General features: G+C 37.8%; 1 protein-coding gene across 2 annotated transcripts in view; it reads left to right on the top strand.

The window, feature by feature from the left end:
* The first annotated feature begins 4,324 nt into the window (after window positions 1-4,324).
* Window positions 4,325-13,140, top strand: part of HLTF (helicase like transcription factor) — a 59,685-nt gene continuing 50,869 nt past the window's right edge. For both annotated transcript variants that reach the window (XM_040234477.1, XM_040234470.1), the window contains exons 1-2: window positions 4,325-4,578; window positions 5,696-5,903. In XM_040234477.1, coding sequence (XP_040090411.1) covers window positions 4,559-4,578; window positions 5,696-5,903 — 228 coding nt within the window. In that variant the 5' untranslated portion in view covers window positions 4,325-4,558. The remainder of the gene's footprint in view (window positions 4,579-5,695; window positions 5,904-13,140) is intronic.

The following is a 13,140-nucleotide window of genomic DNA, read 5'->3' as shown; positions in this document are numbered from 1 at the left end:
AGGCAAGAATACTGGAGTGGGTTGCCATTTTCTTCTCCAGGGTATCTTCTCAACCCAGGGATCGAACACATGTCTCCTTCGTTGCAGGCGGATTCTTTACCTCTGAGCCACCAGGGAATCCTTAGTACCAATTAAATTCAAGTTTCAAAATTCAGTTTTATTTATTTTACTCTTTAGGGGACTTAATTTTGGGGCTTCATTCATTCGTCTTCTGCAGCCACCCACTGCTGGTATAACTTATCTCACCTCATCTTTAGGCACCAGTCTGCTGTTCTGCTTGCTAGAACCATGATCCTGGAGACTCATAAGAGACCCCTGTAGGATTTCCAGGACTGCCTTTGGGCCCCTTAACTGAGCCATCTCATTAGCATTAGCAATTACTCCTTTACTGCTGTGGCACGTTTAGGACCTCTGAGGCTCTCTCTAAGATCTGCAAAATCTTGAGGCTACTCTGGAAAACAAGGCAGAGTTTCCCTTTCTTATATTTTCAGGAACTTTGCTAAGCTGTTTTTCATCCCTTCTTCTGTGGTGCTCTGTGACCGCATGGACTGTAGCTTGCCAGGCCCTTCTGTCCATGGAATTTTCCAAGAAGAATACTGGCGGGACTTGCAATTTCCTCCTCCAGGGGATCTTCCCAACTCAGGGATTGAATCCGCTGCCTGGCATCTCCTGCATTGGCAGGCAGATTCTTTACCACTACACCACCTGGAAAGCCCTCTGTGGTGCTGGATCCTAACAGCTACTCAGAGATTTGCTCTGTGAACTCTTCTACATCGTTCCTGAAAATTCTGTTATACTGACTTTTTGTCTTTATCTTCTTTTGGATGAATGAATTGAAAAAACAAGTTTTTACACCATCACATATTCTTCTTTTGGTCACACTGCGTGGCATGCAGTGTGACCATGCACACTGTATGGCAGGATCTTAGTTTCTGTGCCTCCTGCATTAGAAGCACAGAGCCTTAACCACTGGACCACCAGGGAAGTCCCAGCATAGTATATTCTTCTGGAATCCATTAGTTAATGACATAAACTTAGAAGTTTTTGTATTGAAGCCAGGCTTTTGAAAAGTCAGACTCTTCTTTGCCAGGGGCTTCAAAATTCTATTTTGTTAAGAACCTGTGAAGGAACATTTTTAGCTTACTTTCTTGTTTGAGGTGTAGAGAAAAACCCTTATTTCTGGCAATCTCTGAAAGGCTCTAATATGTATATTGCCAAGCCACATTATTTATGATGTAGATGCTTCCCTGGTGGCTCAGACAATAAAGAATCCACCTGCAATGCGGGAGACCTGGGTTTGATCCCTAGGTTGGGAAGATCCCCTGGAGAAGGAAACGGCATTAAATGTTTTATGCAGGAGAATGGCAATTGTGAAAATTGGATTATGAACTAGTTATTAGAAGACACCAAGGATTGATTTATTAATTTTGTTGGGTGTGAGAATGGTCTTGTGGTTATGTATGCGAAGGTCATTATAGGCAGCGTGGGTTGGGAAGTGATAGGAGTGGGAAGTAGGGGACAGATTATAAAAAGCCACACATGCCATTCTTTGATTTCATGCCCATAGCATCAAACAGGGAAGTGACGTGTTTAATTTGCATAGAGGCGGAAAGGATGAGCAGGCATGTTTGTAACTAGGAGGCAGACGGTTAGAGGAATTTTTTATTCCTTCTCCTCCCTCAGCACCCGTATCCAAGTTTATTAGCAAACTTTCCTGGTCAGCTTAGCTTCATCACTTCTCCATTCTAAGGTATTATCATCTCTTACTTAGACACAATCATTTCCTGATTAACTAACCAGTATCTCCATTTCTGTTCTTTTCCCTTATAATCCATTCTCCACAGACCTGCCAGAGTGAATTTTTTTAAGCCTAATTTAGATTGTCATTCTCCTGCATGAAACATTTAATGGCTTTCTATTACATTTAAAATAAAATATAGTCTACCATAGACCTTAAATTTCTATATCATCTGGCTCTTGTTATCCTCTTTGTGACACTCTCCTCCTTACACATCAGTCCAACACACAAGCCATTGTACAGTTGCCATTCTATTTTTTAGCTACAAGTTCATTTTTCAGAAAACATTATCTTATGTGATAGTTGTGAATTTATAAGTGTAGTAACATTTTAATCAAACTAGTACACATTGTACTTTTTAAACACTAAAATAATAATGATTAAGTGAAAGAGTGCTCAAGTTGAAGTTCAACTGTGAGATCTGAGATGTAAAATAGTGACAATATGGACAAAAATGTTGACTTGAGCAAATTTTTACTTCATTCAATCCACATTCTTTAACCATGGTATGGTCACTGCTCACAGGTTTCAAGTATTGAGAGGATCAGGTTTACCTGTATTGTGACATTTGAAATTTTATCCTTCAATCTGATGAGCATAACTTCCTCATTAACTTTATACAAAAAACATCTTCAATTTGGGCATTTTGGGGCATATTTTCCAAGAACTTAGATCTGGCACACCCCAAATTGAATTATACTGCCATTTGCCTCCTAAGACTTCTAGAAGAAAGAAAATAACTGAAATAATTTGAGGGACTTCCTTGGCCATCCAGTGTTAAGACTGTGCTTCCACTGCAGGAACATGGGTTGGATCCCTGGTGGGGGAACTAAGATCCCACATGCCTTGTGTGCATGTGTGCATGCGCAGTCATGCTCAGTCGTGTCCAGCTCTCTGCAACCCCATGGACTGTAGTCCTCCAGGCTCCTCTGTCCTTGGTATTTTCCAGGCAAGAATACTGGAGTGGGTTGCCACGTCCTCGTCCAAGGGATCTTCCTGACACAGGGATTGAACCCACATCCCTGAACTGGCAGGTGGATTATTTACCACTGAGCTACCAGGGAAGCTCACATGCCCTCCATGTTCAGTAAAATGAAGTATTGAGTTGCTGCAAATTCTACTTCTCATTCTACACTGGGTTCATATTTACAGATTGTGATAGTTTAAGATAATGAGCAAATGCCTCCTAAAAACCTGTTTCACTGACCACCTCTAATACTCTGCTGTGCATGCAAAGTCATTTCAGTCATGTTGGACTCTTTGCCACCCCATGTACTGAAGACCCCCAGGCTCCTCTGTCCATGGGATTCTCCAGGCAAGAACACTGGAGTGGGTTGCCATATCCTTCTCCAAATCCTCTGCTGATGGAAGTGTAAAATGGACCACTCTTTGGAGGGTGAGGGTCAATTGTAATCACTTTCTCAAATACCTTTCCTCTTTGATCCTGCACTTGTCTTGACATTTACACCTAATCCGAAGGGCAGGTCAGGCCAGCTTCTTACCCTGGTGCTGCTGCTGCACCAGTTAAAAGGCTGACAAGGCACAGAGACCAGTCTGGTCAGTACCTGGGCTGCACCGGCCCACTCGCCCACCTACTCAAAGCTGAATTCTACCGAGTTTCCTCAGACTCTCAAAAGCTGGCTATTGAGCACGCAGGAGCTCTTCCTACAGTTCCCTGAGGAAAATCAGCTTCTTCCCTTACTGCAGGGATAGTCACGTGCCTTCAAGGGAAGCCAGGACACTTCCAGCAGTCACCCACGAGCTTCTGTTGCTCTCATCGCGTTCTACGATTTTCCTCTAGTAGAAGTGAAAATTTTCCCTAAAAGGAAAAAAAAAAAAAAATGCTATAGCGAGAGAGAAATGGAAACTCCATAAATCTAAATTGAAATTAAACTCTCTGAACCCAGTGTGTCTTCATTGATTCGTTCGTGGGGCTTAAAAGGCATATTTTGAGGGCAACTACCCGGTTTCACCATAGAAAAGTGAAGGATCTGGCTGGTAGGGTTCGTAAAGTGCGGAGCTTATTGACTGAAAGTCCCTACTACATGTCACGTTCAGTTCAGTTCAGTGCAGTCGCTCAATCGTGTCCGACTCTTTGCGACCCCATGAACTGCAGCACGCCAGGCCTCCCTGGCCATCACCAACTCCTGGAGTTCACTCAAATTCACGTCCATCGAGTCAGTGACGCCATTAGATGAAGAGAAAATTAGGGTGACGATGAGGTAAGGCCTGAGAAATGGGGCAGAGGCTTACGGCTTGAGGAAAACAGCGGAAAGGGGAGTTGTTGCCCTCTGTTTGAGGTGGGTAATCAGAGGAACCGCGGATGCCTTGAACACCACAGTCGTGCTAATGGGGCCGCGTGGCTTTCCCGCGCCCTGCTTTGGGGGCGGGGAAGAACCCGGATGGAACTACCCCTGCGGCTGGGACCACCCCCCAGTCTTTGAATCGCTGCGCGGGGCGGAGTTACCCTCCCTTCTTTGCTTTGATTGGTTTGCCTCCGTAGGTCCCTCCTTGGGATTGGACTTTCCGGATGCCAGTCACAATGCGTCGCTAGTCACTCAAATTGTTGCTGGAAGCAGACGGTACTGTAGACGTCTGACTGGATTTCGGGGCGTCTTACTCTTGTGGAGTGGGCCGTCGCTCCGGCGCTCGGAACTTGTCACCGGCTTTTCGGCCGCGAGGCCTGGAAGGAGGCTTATTTAGGCGGCTTGAGAACGATCCTGGGCGTCTGAGTGTTCGGCTCGTCACGCACTCAGCGCCATGTCCTGGATGTTCAAGAGGTGAAGGGGGCGGAGGGGGGTGGGGCGCCGGCGGTAACCGTCTAGAAAAGTCCTGAAATGAACCTGACCTTCCCAGCGTTTCCTTCTCCTTCGGGGTGCGAGCTGTGCAGCTGCTGTTCGTCCTGCTGGCGGCTCATATAGCCGCGGGAGAAATAAATGCAGAGGGGAGGATCCTCGGGCGAGTCTCCTGCTAGAGCCTTGGGGAAATATTTGTCAAGGGATTTGGGGAACCTGGGGCTCTAAGCTCACTCCTTATCCGGGGTCTCAACCTGTATTTTATTCCACGAAACACCTATCAGATACCCACTGTGCGCTGGGCATTGTGCTCGGCAGAAAGGGCTGGGTAAGACAGCTTCTCCCCAAGCACCTCGCAGTTGATTTGTATGCACAGACGTGCAAATATCTATCTGCAGAGGAGCCAAAAGCGGTGTGCGCGACGTTCGAGGAAAACGCAGGGGAAATGGCTTCTAGCCATTCCAAAAAAGTGGAAGCTTTCTGGAAGGCCCCAGCCAACTGCCTGTTACTTTTCATTGTCCGATTCGGTTTACATATTCGTTCCGGAAACAGTTCTCCGTCTAGGGGTTGAGGTTACCCTTTAACCAACGGGAGTGGGAGGCTTGGGGTAAGCTTCCCATGATGGCACGGTTTAGATACCTGAATAAAAGAAGGGTTCTCTTCGAAGGGAATAATTCAAGTAATGGATGCTGAATGTATTATTTGTAAAGCTGTAAGTGACTTCATGTAAAAAATAGTTCTATATTTTCGAGTTTCTTCTAGCTCAATATTGAAATTTTGGTGTAAAATTAATTACAGACATCACATTATATTGTGACTAAGCAAGGTTTGTGAACCCTTATTGGTGTTTTCACTTTGAATACCTGTGGGTAGAAGACGCATTATTGAACAGGTAAGGTTTCTAGAAACCTCCTCCACTCACTCCAATCCTTGCTTTAGCCAGAGGAAGGAGATTCATCTCTATACAGCACTTCCCATATTAGATTTATTTTGTTGAAATAAAGTGTGAGAAAGCAATTAGCCTTTGAATATGATATGGTCTTTGAGGACTGTTCGGTTAAATATTGTATTTTTGTGCCCTTTTTTTTTTTTTGTTAAATAGAGATCCTGTTTGGAAGTACTTGCAGACTGTCCAGTATGGAGTCCATGGAAATTTTCCACGCCTCTCATATCCAACTTTCTTTCCTCGTTTTGAATTTCAAGATATTATTCCTCCAGATGACTTCCTAACAAGTGATGAAGAGTTAGATTCAGTTTTATTTGGAACTTTGAGAGGCCATGTCGTTGGACTACGCTATTACACAGGAGTAGTGAGTATAGCATTAGATATTAAGTTGATGTGATGTGATGTTATTAACCTAGAAAATAAGAATTAGGTGATATGTGCAGTAAATATTTAAATAATTGAAATATATCTGGGCAAGAGATAACAAATAGTTAATTATTAATGTTCTCTTACTTTTATATCAAGGTTACAGTATACAAAGCACTGTTTCCTGTGTAGTCTCATTTGATCACTACACTGTCTCTGTGGTAGATGAAACACCTATTACCCTATTTCAGGAACTGAAGAACTAAAGCTCAGGGAGGTTAAATGCTTTGCCCAAAAAGCACAGATACTGTTTGCAAAGTGACTTCTAAGTCAGTTAATTGCTTTCTCTTCTCCTGTCCCTGAGCCCGTTTCTACACTTTTTTTTAAGTTAGGAAGATGCTAGATAAGGGACTTGTCTTTTTTTAGGTCCTTTTCTTTCTTCCTCTGTTTCTCTTTTTTGTGTCTCTATTCTCTGCTTTGTGTGTGTGTGTGAGAGAACAGAGACAAAGACAGAGAAAGCAGTTGTCTTTGTTATGGTTGCCTAGTATGCCTCTGTGTTATCTGGATGGTATATCTCTAGTTTTTTTAATTTTGAAAAATTTCAGACATGCATAAAAGTAGAATAATACAGTAAACTTCCATATACCCATGATCCAGATTCAGTAGTTAACAATTTTTTTGCACATTTGCTTCATCACTTTTTTCCTTTGGTACTAAAAATTACAACTGTATCACTACACATTTAAGTGTGTATCTCTAAAAAATGTCAGACATTTTCTTACATCATTGTTGTACTTAGCAAAATTAATAATAATTCCCTTTTATATCCAATAGCTAGTATATGACCAGTTTTCTTAATTGGTTAAAATATCTTTTTATAATTAATTTTTTTGAATTAGGATCAAAACAAGTTAATAATAGTATCTTTGGTTATTATGTAAATCACCTCCCTGCTCTTTGTTTTATGTCATTGATTTATTGCATAAGCTGCTTATATTGTTCTATGGAAATTTGATTTACCAGTTCTTTCATTCTCCCATATTTTTCTTATGTTGAAGCTTCTCAAATCATTTTTTGGTTGTGTAAAGTATGTTTTGCAGGAGATTGCTTGGGGAAGAATTCCATTTGTCTAGTGTTTTGTCCTCTCATGTTTTCTTTATAATATTAGAGCTTCTCAAATCATTTTGTGGTTGTCTGAAATGTGTTGAAGTGTGTTGTCTAGGACATTCCTTAAGAAGCAACAATATTTCCTGAGATTTTGTATATTTGTAATTGTGATACACTTCAAGGACAGTTTGGTTGAATATAAAATCCTTGACTCATATTTTCTCTCCATGACATCTTTTTAAAAAAATTTTTATTTATTTTTGCCTGTGAAGAGTCTTTGTTGCTGCATGGACTTTTCTCTAGTTGCAGAGAGTGGAGGCAACACTTTAGTTGTGATGTGCAAGTTTCTCATTGTGGTGGCTTCTCTTGTTGCAGAGCATGTGCCTTAGGATGCATGGGCTTCAATTGCTGGGGCAAGTGGGCTCAGTAGTTACGGTTCCTGGGCTCTAGCACACAGGCTTAGCAGTTGTGGCTAATGGGCTTAGCTGCTGCATGGCATGTGGGATCCTCCTGGTGATATCAAGGATCAAACTTGTGTCTCCTGCATTGGAGGTGGACTCTTCACTACTGAGCCACCAGGGAAGCCCATGATATCTTGATGTTGTATAAGATATTGTTGGTGAAATGCCAATATAATCTCTCTCCTATAGAATTCCCGTAATTTTCATTAGGGAATGTCTTAGTGTGGATTGTTCTATAACTTTGTTTTCTTCTATTTCAGAAAACTTTAATTATAGGTTGTTTTTTTTTTTTGGCTGCCCTGAACCTTCGTTGCTGTGCATGGACTTTATGTAGTTGTGGTACCTGAGTTTCTTACTGCGGTGTCTTTTCTTGTTTTGGAGCACAGTCTCTAGAGTGCAGTCTCAGTAGTTGTGGCATACAGGCTTGCTGCTGCTGCTGCATTGCTTCACTCGTGTCCGACTCTGTGCGACCCCATAGTCGGCAGCCCACCAGGCTCCCCTGTCCCTGGGATTCTCCAGGCAAGAAGGCATACAGGCTTAGTTGCCCCTCAACGAGTGGGATCTTCCCAGACCAGAAATCAAACTTGTGTTCCCTGTATTGGCAGATTCTTAACCACTGGACCGCTAGGGAAGTCCTAATTATAGTTTTAAATGGTTTTTGTTTCAAAGCTTGTTTTTTTCTTCAGAATACTCCATTCTGCTCTTTCTGTATTAGATCTTCTGTGCATATACATATGCCAGTTACTTCCTCTGAGATCATTTTTATCATGTTTTTTCACTTTTCTCTTTTTATCATTTATTTCCCTTACTGCGTTTTTTTTTTAACAAGATCTGTTCACTTTTGTGTTCTTTCTACTTTATTCTTTAATTCTGTATACAAATTTTTTTTTTTTTTTGACTGCACTGTGTGACAGGCAGAATCTTAGTTCCCCAACCAGGCTTTGAACTTGTGCTCCTTCAGTGGAAGCACAGTCATAACCATTGGACTACCAGGAAAGTCCCTATTCTTTAATTCTGAAGTAGTTTTTCTTTTCTGTTTTTTTCCTGAAGTCTATCAGTTCTCAGTTCATGTATCCCATCTGTTCTCTAGCTCTCATACTCATTTCAGGACTTTCCTATTTTAGATTTGTGAAATTTTCCAAACTAAATACTGTTTTTAAATTATTTTAAATTTAAACAACCATTAAATCATTGTTGTTTTTTATTATAGAACAATCACTATTTGTTGATCTTAGAATAATTTCTGTGACACTGGTAAGCTATTAAAAATGTGATGGGCTAATCTGGGCTGACTAAAATTTATTATCGCTTAATTTTTTAATTTTATAAAGTGTGTATTATTTTATAAGTACTACACATTTATTATTTTAAAATGGCTAAAAGAAAAAGTAGTAAGTCTCCCTCAGTCCAGAACCACAACTTACTTTGTTTTGTTTTCCACACTTTACTTTGAGAGCATATGCATATGAATTGCAATCTTATTATATATTAACAAAAATGAGGATCGTATTATATATATTGTCACCTTTAAAATTTTTATTTTATTTTTTAAATTATCACCTTTTTTAAAGTAAATATTAGGAATAATGTCTTTTCAATACAAATATTTATTGTACCTTTTATTTTCTTGATGGACATTTTGGAGTTGATCACTGATAAAAATATTGAAATAAAAATTGAGATATTTATCTTTGTATACTTTTTATTTATTATTTTCAACTTTTTTATGCTTTATTGAGATGTGATTTATATATATATTTTTAAATGCAAACATTGTAAATACATGATTCTGAGTTTTAACAAATATATATATATACCTAATAATCATTACCCCATCAATATATAGATCATTTCCATTACCCCTGAAAGTTCCCTTGTATTCTGTTGCAGTCATTCATCCCTGCCTTTGCCCTTTGCCAGAACCACCAGTCTGATTTATATAACTGTAAATAGTTTAGCCTGTTGTAGAACTTCATATAAATTATTTTATTTTTTGGTTTTTTTTGGTGTTCCCTGAGTCATGCAGGTCTTAGTTCCATGCCCAGGGATCAGACCTGTGACCCCTGCAGTGGAAGCATGGAGTCCTAACCACTAGACTGCCAGGGAATTCTCAAGAGCTTCATATGCATTGAATCATACAATATGTACTTTTTTTTGTTTGTTTGTTTATTTATTTATTTTTAATTAATTAATTTATTTTTAATTTTTACTTTACAATTTACAATATGTACTTTTAAAGTCTGGTTTCATTCAAACTCAGCATAATTAAGATACTTCTTGAGTCAGTTTTGGCAATTTATATTTTTATCGAAAAGCGTCCATTTATATTTTCAAATTTATTGCCACAAAATTTGCATAATAGTCATTTATACTTAAAAATATTTTGACTATGTTTATGGTTATATTCCTGTTTTCACTGTTTTTGTTATGTATTTGTGTCTATTCTTATTTTTTATTGATTAGCCTCAATAGAAATTTATCTGTTTCATCTTTTCATATAATCTTTCTTGAATTTTTTTTTAATGATTATCATCTTTCTTTGTTCATTGATTTATATATTCTGTTATCCTATTTTCGTTAGGTTCATTTTATTTTATTTTTGGATTCTTGATTTGAATGTTTAATTTTAATCTTAATAATAAAAGCTTTTAATCTTTTAAATGTTCTTCCAAGTACTGTGTTGGCTGTATCTCCTAGGTTTTGTTATTTAATATCGGTATTATACATTTTTAACTTTTTAAAAATGTTTTCCATTTGCTTATGTTTACATTTTTTATTTCTTGACCCTTCAAAGCCTTTATAATAAAGTAGATTATTTCTTGTCTAAAAATACTGTTATAATTAGTCCTGATTCTTTTTGTTGTCTTAATCTTGTTTTAATATATCCTTTTTTGTCTTGTGCTTGGATCATATTTTCTTTGTTTTTATAGTCTCCACATTTTGCCCTACTTTTTGGTTATATATTTCCTGTAATTTGCATTAATATGGTTTAAAGAAGATCATGCTTTAAGAGTGGCATGGGGAAGGTGGGCTGATAGAAAACAGAATTATGCCTCACAGAATATCTTGAAGGAGTAGTATTTGTCTGATAATCTGGTTAGTCAGACTGTAGTCTCTCAAGTCAGTAGACAGATACTGGGAGATTTAAGCAGCTTTCCTGCATATTTTTCAGGCAATTTTAAAAATTGAGGTAATTCACATACCATAAAATTTATCATTTTTAAGTGTACAATTCAGTGGTTTTTAGATATTCATAAGGTTGTACAATGATCCCCACTGTCTGATTCCAGAATATTTTCATCATTCCAAAAAACCTTATACTATTACTTTTATAGTATAGTATTACTAAGTAATCACTCCTTATTTCTCTCTTCTCTTAGCCCATGGCATCCATTAATTTATGTTCTGTTTCTGTGGATTTACTTACTTTAGACATTTCATATAAAAAGAATCATACAATACATAACCCTTGGGTCTGGCCTCCATTACTGTCTTCTTTTGTGTTAAATATATAATAGTTCCCTTCTTGTTTCTTTTGTTCTATATTTTGAGTTGTTTTCTACTACTAAGAAATTACTACTAACTACTAATACCCGTGGGAATTGCAGTTATCTAAATTCATTAATTTGGATTTGTGCCAAGTTACTTTTAATTGTTTATAAAAACTTTGCTTTAAAATAGTTCCATTGTCTTCTTCCCCACTCTTCTGTGCTGTTATCATACAAATTAAATCTTTATATTCATTGTATATTCATCAATATAGGTTTAAAATGATTATTATATGTCCTTTTAAATCAGTGAGGAGAAAAAAGTTACAACCAGAAATTTCACACTGGGTTTTACATTTACCTGTGTTTACATTTACCTTTGCTTGTGCCTTTTATTTCTTCATATATTCACAAATGTTACTGTCTAGTGGCTTTGATTTCAGCCTGAAGGTCTTAATATTTCTTGTGGAGCAGTCAGCAAGTGATAGATTCTCTCAGTTTTTGTCTGTCTGGGAAGTCTTAATTTCTTCTTCATTTTTGAAGGATAATTTTGCCAGATAAAGAATTCTTGGTTGAATTTTTTCCTTTTAGCACTTTGAGAAGTTATCCCACTGTATTCTGGCCTCCATGGTTTCTGGTGAGAAATCAGCTGTGAATCTTCTTGAGGAGCCCCCGTATGTGACGAGGTGCTTCTTTCTGTTGTTTTCAGTGTTCTTTCCACAGTTTGATTATGGTGTGTCTGGGTTTGAAGTCTTAAGTGTTTTTTACTTGGAATTTGTTCAGTTTTTAAAATATGTAGATTAATGTTTTTCTCATCAAATTTGGGAAGTTTTTGGCTTTGACTTTTTCACATGTATTCTCTGTTGTTTTTTCTTCCCTCCTTCTGAGACTCTGTGTGTGTTGGTATGCTGCTGTTGTCTCATAGGATCTGTTCATGTTTCTTTATTTTTTTTTTTTCTGTTCCTCTGACTTTTCCTCAGACATAGTCTCAGTTGACCTATCATCAGCTTCATTGATTCTTTCTTCTGCCTGCTCATACCTGCTGTTTGGTCCTCTCTAGTGAATTTTAAACTTTAGTTAACTATGTACTTTTTTGACTTCAGATTTCTGTATGTCAAGACATAGTTCTCATGCTTTTCTTTAGTTCTTTAGAAATGGTTTGCCTTAGGTCTTTGAACATATTTAAAATTAAAACTTTAAGTTTTTTCTAGTTGTTATCTGTGCTTCCTGAGGGATAGGTAATTGATAGCATTTTTCCTATGTTTGGATATACTTTCTCATTTCTTTGCATGTCTCATTTTTGTTGTTGTTGAAAATTAGACACTTTGCATAATGTGACAACTCTAAATCATCTCCTGCAGTCCCATTCCTGGGCATATATCTGAGGAAAGCTATAATTTGAAAAGATTTGTGCCGCCTCATGTTCATCGCAGCAGTATTTTCAATAGCCAGGACATGGAAGCAACCTAAATGTCAATCAGCAGATGGATGGATAATGAAAATATAGTATATCTGTACAATGAAATATTATGCAGCCATAAGAAAGAATGAAATAATGCCATTTGCAGCAACATGGATGGACCTAAAGATTATCATACTAAGTGAAGTAAACCTGACAGAGTTAGACAAGTATTATATGACATCACTTATACATGGAATCTAGAAAAAAGATAAAAATGAACTTACTTACGAAACAGAAATAGGTCCAAAGACATAGTTACCAAAAGGGAAGTAGGGGGAGAGATAAATTAGGAGTTTGGGATTAAATGTACACACTACTATAGAACCAATAAGCAACCTACCATATAGCACAGGGACCTGTACACAATATTTTGTAATGACTTTTAAGTGAAAAGAATATGAAAAATAATGCAGATTATATATATATAAATATGTGTGTATGTATATATATACATATATATATGTATAACTGAATCACTGTTGTACATGTGAAACTAGCACAGCAGTGTAAATCAACTATACTTCAATTAAAAGAATGTGAACAACAACAACAAAATAATGTGGAAACACTCAAAATCATATTCTTCCTTCTCCCCATAGTTGCTGGTTGTTATTGATTTTAGTAATTATTGTTTGTTTAGTAACTTTTCTGAATTAACCTTGTAAAAGTTTTTGCTGTCTATGGCGACTGATAGCTGTATTTGGTTAGCTTCAGTTC

This window comes from Oryx dammah, unplaced genomic scaffold, assembly GCF_014754425.2.
Source record: "Oryx dammah isolate SB20612 unplaced genomic scaffold, SCBI_Odam_1.1 HiC_scaffold_2, whole genome shotgun sequence".
Taxonomy (NCBI): Eukaryota; Metazoa; Chordata; class Mammalia; order Artiodactyla; family Bovidae; genus Oryx; species Oryx dammah.
This window is presented reverse-complemented; position numbering and strand designations above follow the sequence as displayed.